Raw genomic sequence first — 4,441 nt, forward strand, 5'->3', positions numbered from 1 at the left:
GTGGGATGTTATCACTCGCTACTTCTAGATTCACCGCTCTGAGATCTATGCACATTCCCAGTTTGCTCATTTCATTTCTTCTTGCCATAACTATCAGCTTAGCCAATCATTGGCCTCTATTGTCTCCATTATTTCTTTGCCGAGTAAATTATCTATTAGGATGTGTAATTCGTTTCGAGTAGTGACCATTTGTTTTACTAATATTGCTCCTCATTGAATCTTAATTTCATGGAAGTACCCTTTGTGTGTCCCAATCGACGTTGTGAACACTTCTACATGTGTTTCTAGTAGTTTGGGTTCTACGTCATAACGACGACTATGCTCTGTAACATCGACTTTGCTTTTTTTTCTGTCTTTGAGTTGAATGTTTGTTTTAAAGTGCCCAATGAGTGTTCCTTTTTTGCCTCCATTTCTGCTTTTTTAAGTCTGTTGCTTTGATTGTACCACAATTCTCTGTATAGTTCCTCTGATAAGAGTGTGAGATCTTATCCTGAGTCAGCTACCGCGCGTGCTGGTTTTCCATCCTCTACTAGTTCACAGTAAGGTTTTCAATTTCTTTTCATGTTCTTTTGAATCTACACACCCATCACTCTCACTACACCTGTTCATCTTCTTCATCAGATTCCTGCACCTGTTCATCTTCTTCATCAGATTCCTGCACCTGTTCATCTTCTTCATCAGATTCCTGCACCTCTTCATCTTCTTCACCAGATCCCTGCACCTGTTCATCTTCTTCATAAGATTCCTGCACCTCTTCATCTTCTTCACCAGATCCCTGCACCTGTTCATCTTCTTCATCAGATTCCTGCACCTCTTCATCTTCTTCACCAGATCCCTGCACCTGTTCATCTTCTTCATCAGATTCCTGCACCTCTTCATCTTTTTCATCAGATTCCTGCACCTGTTCATCTTCATTGGAGTCCTGCACCCGTTCATCTTCTTCATCAGATTCCTGCACCTGTTCAGCTTCTTCACCAGATTCCTGCACCTCTTCATCTTCTTCACCAGATCCCTGAACCTGTTCATCTTCTGCACCAGATCCCTGCAGCTGTTCATCTTCTTCATAAGATTCCTGCACCTCTTCATCTTCTTCATCAGATTCCTTCACCTGTTCATCTTCTTCATCAGATTCCTGCACCTGTTCATCTTCATCGGAGTCCTGCACCCGTTCATCTTCTTCACCAGATCCCTGCACCTGTTCATCTTCTTCATCAGATTCCTGCACCTCTTCATCTTTTTCATCAGATTCCTGCACCTGTTCATCTTCATCGGAGTCCTGCACCCGTTCATCTTCTTCATCAGATTCCTGCACCTGTTCAGCTTCTTCACCAGATTCCTGCACCTCTTCATCTTCTTCACCAGATCCCTGCACCTGTTCATCTTCTGCACCAGATCCCTGCACCTGTTCATCTTCTTCATAAGATTCCTGCACCTCTTCATCTTCTTCATCAGATTCCTGCACCTGTTCATCTTTTTCATCAGATTCCTGCACTGTTCATCTTCATCGGAGTCCTGCACCCGTTCATCTTCTTCATCAGATTCCTGCACCTGTTCAGCTTCTTCACCAGATTTCTGCACCTGTTCATCTTCTTCACCAGATCCCTGCACCTGTTCATCTTCTGCACCAGATGCCTGCACCTGTTCATCTTCTTCATCAGATTCCTGCACCTCTTCATCTTCTTCATCAGATTCCTGCACCTGTTCATCTTCTTCATCAGATTCCTGCACCTCTTCATCTTCTTCACCAGATTCCTGCACCTGTTCATCTTCTTCACCAGATTCCTGCACCTGTTCAGCTTCTTCACCAGATTCCTGACTGTCGCCGTCATTCACTTCTGCTTGTTTTGCCGCGGTGCCTCTGCATACCCTTCTGAAAGGCCTGACCATTTAGAGGTTGGCACATATCTTTCCTGGCACTGGCCATTCTCTCGCTGCATGCCTCCCCAATCCACATATGAATCACTGCCTTCTGTATCTGGACTCTTCAGTGTTCTAGTACTGTCCTCTATCATAATCCTCTGCACTTTTGTTACCTCTGACTTTTCTTGGTACTTTCTACTTGACTTCATTTACTTTGATTGCTCCCCTTTCAGCAGGTTGCTTCTGTTCTTTATGTCTGTGTAGTTTGCTCTCTTCTTTACTGTGTCCCAATTCCAGTCCTTCTTCCAGCGCAGGGCTCATGCGCGGCAACGTTTTTGTTGCATTTTAGTACATTCACCTTCTAGTTGTAACGAATCTCTCAGCAAGGTGACCAGTGCCTATGCAAATGGGTAATGTTGTGTGATGTCCATCAATGCTGTGAGATAGTTTTAAATGGGGTCACCTGCCGCTTGCTTCCATGCAAAGTAATGTAATCTGTGCCTCAGCTTGTTCGCTTTGCTCGCCAATCTTTTTTTATAATCCTCTTAGAGTTTCTTCATCTGACCTTACTATGTTCAAGCCATCATTTTCGCTCGCCGGTACTAACACTTGGAAGATACAGTACCCTTTTATCCAGAGTGTGTTTATCATTACTGCCCATTTCTTGTGTTCACTTGTTTCATGCAGCCTCAAGACTTCCTTAAATACTCAAAAGCTTTACGGTCACTGCTGCCATGGGATAACTGGCATACCGTGATGTTGCGGCGCCATTTTCTTTTAATTGTACAAGCTATCCTTATTCTCCTTCTTTGGATTTTCACAGGGGCTGAAGGGCAGCTGAAGAAAGAGTCTGCAAGCTTAACCGTGGCTGAGCCCCTGAAAGGAAAACCGTTGGGGATTGGCAAAATGCCCACGAAAAAGGGGGTGTGAGGGCGCCAAAAGTCAAGAAACAAAATGGCTGCACCATGGGACAGACGCTGGGATTGGCCAGCATTTTATTAAAAGGGGAAGGGGAACCAATCGCTGCCACAAGAAAAGTGCATCAAAAGGGAGCCATGGAATCATTGCAGAAAATACAGGCCCCTTTAGAAGAGGAAAACAGAGCCATCGCTGGAGAACCCCCATCGCAGAATCTAGCCCCACCAACAAATGGTCCAAACTGAGAAGGAAAATATGGGGGTTGGATTTTAACTACAAGCACGGCACGATGGAGCTGCCGCCATTGATCAAATTGGCACGGGCAGCAGAACACAGCACAGAGTGGCCTACAAAATTAGCTGCCAAAGTGGAGGCGGAGAGGGCTGGCTGCTCACCAATGAACATTGAAGCATTGCGCTTGTTGCCCAATTCAACAGAGGAAGCCATGGAGGAACTGATCAGCTTAGGTGAGGAATCTGTGAGCAAGAGAAGAAAGACAGCAACAGCAAAGGCGGCTGCTCTACAAAAGCAAAGGGAGACGGCAAAAAGAAGGAAAGAGCAGCTAGACCAAGGACAGCCAGCAAAGGCACATTGCTAATGAAGGGGCCTGGCGCTAACGGCAGCCCCTGGGAAAAAGGGGTCGCTGGATCTCATGGAGGACATCCCAGTGCATGAAGCCATTACGGCAGCTCCAGGGCTCCAGGAGACGGCTGCCATTGACTAGACGAAAGGTATTTTTATGCAATGTTTGAAAGCGTGGGTTGGCGGTAGTAAGGGTCAGCAGCTTCATTGTGGGAATGTAAATGCATGCAATAATGACGTGACTGTGGGAGGGGACACTGGCAATGAGGGTAGGGATGCATGCGTCTCGGGGGGATAGCTCAGGAGCAATGTGCTCGCCTTGGAAGCAAGACGAAACGGAGTACCACAGGTTCGATCCCCGGGTTCCACCTTAGAAACCTCTGGGTATTAAGCACGTTATAAATATCATATCTACTGTGGCCACCTCCCTGGGCATGGCAGCCCGCACCCCCAAACACAGCAGGCAGTGCAGAGCATAGCTTAGGAAGAGACAAGAAAGTGTCGATGTAATATTTATGGTAGGGCATCACCGGGGTTCACACCCATATTGGCGAACGGTCATGCCTGGGTGCGGCACATACCGCTTAACATCAAGGAAAGAATATGGAAAAAAGAATTGATAGATATATTCAGTCTATTGGAGCTTGAGCCAGAAGGTACAGCCATAACTCAGCTATTCAAGAAAGAGGAGGGGAGGAAAGAAAGAATGAGGGTCACGAAGAAAGGAAACATACACAATTGGTTAGCAGGCTTTCAGATGATAGCATCCATAATGGTTGAAAAGTAACCGGGTCACACAGGAGTGTTATGGGCTTGTGAGCAAAGAATATATGGTGCCTATTTAGCATACAGGGAGAAGCATGATTACACTACGACAAAGGTTTTAGGCTAAAAATGCAAATATGGCCCAACATGGCATGCAATGATGAAGACGTATCAGGATATACACAGAAAATGGTGACGGCAAAGGAGCTAGGTTTTAAAACATCCCCCGGCCATTCCTTCGGGCCAAACAGAGAACGTGGACGTGCGACAGGCAACCGAGTTAAATTCGTGGCCATTTTAGCTGGGCCAGTAGATT

The 4,441-nt window shown here is 46.0% G+C and overlaps 1 protein-coding gene across 1 annotated transcript; it reads right to left on the reverse strand.

Annotated features, from left to right (window-relative positions):
- Positions 1-595: 595 nt before the first annotated feature.
- Positions 596-1,887, reverse strand: LOC138567797 (uncharacterized). Its single transcript, XM_069646286.1, has 2 exons — positions 1,519-1,887; positions 596-1,462 (listed from the first exon to the last, which is right to left on the reverse strand). Exons 1-2 carry the CDS (start codon positions 1,885-1,887, stop codon positions 596-598), a joined length of 1,236 nt encoding a protein of 411 aa, XP_069502387.1.
- Between the last annotated feature and the right edge of the window lie 2,554 nt (positions 1,888-4,441).

This window comes from Ambystoma mexicanum, chromosome 2p, assembly GCF_040938575.1.
Source record: "Ambystoma mexicanum isolate Mex_15411 chromosome 2p, UKY_AmexF1_1, whole genome shotgun sequence".
Taxonomy (NCBI): Eukaryota; Metazoa; Chordata; class Amphibia; order Caudata; family Ambystomatidae; genus Ambystoma; species Ambystoma mexicanum.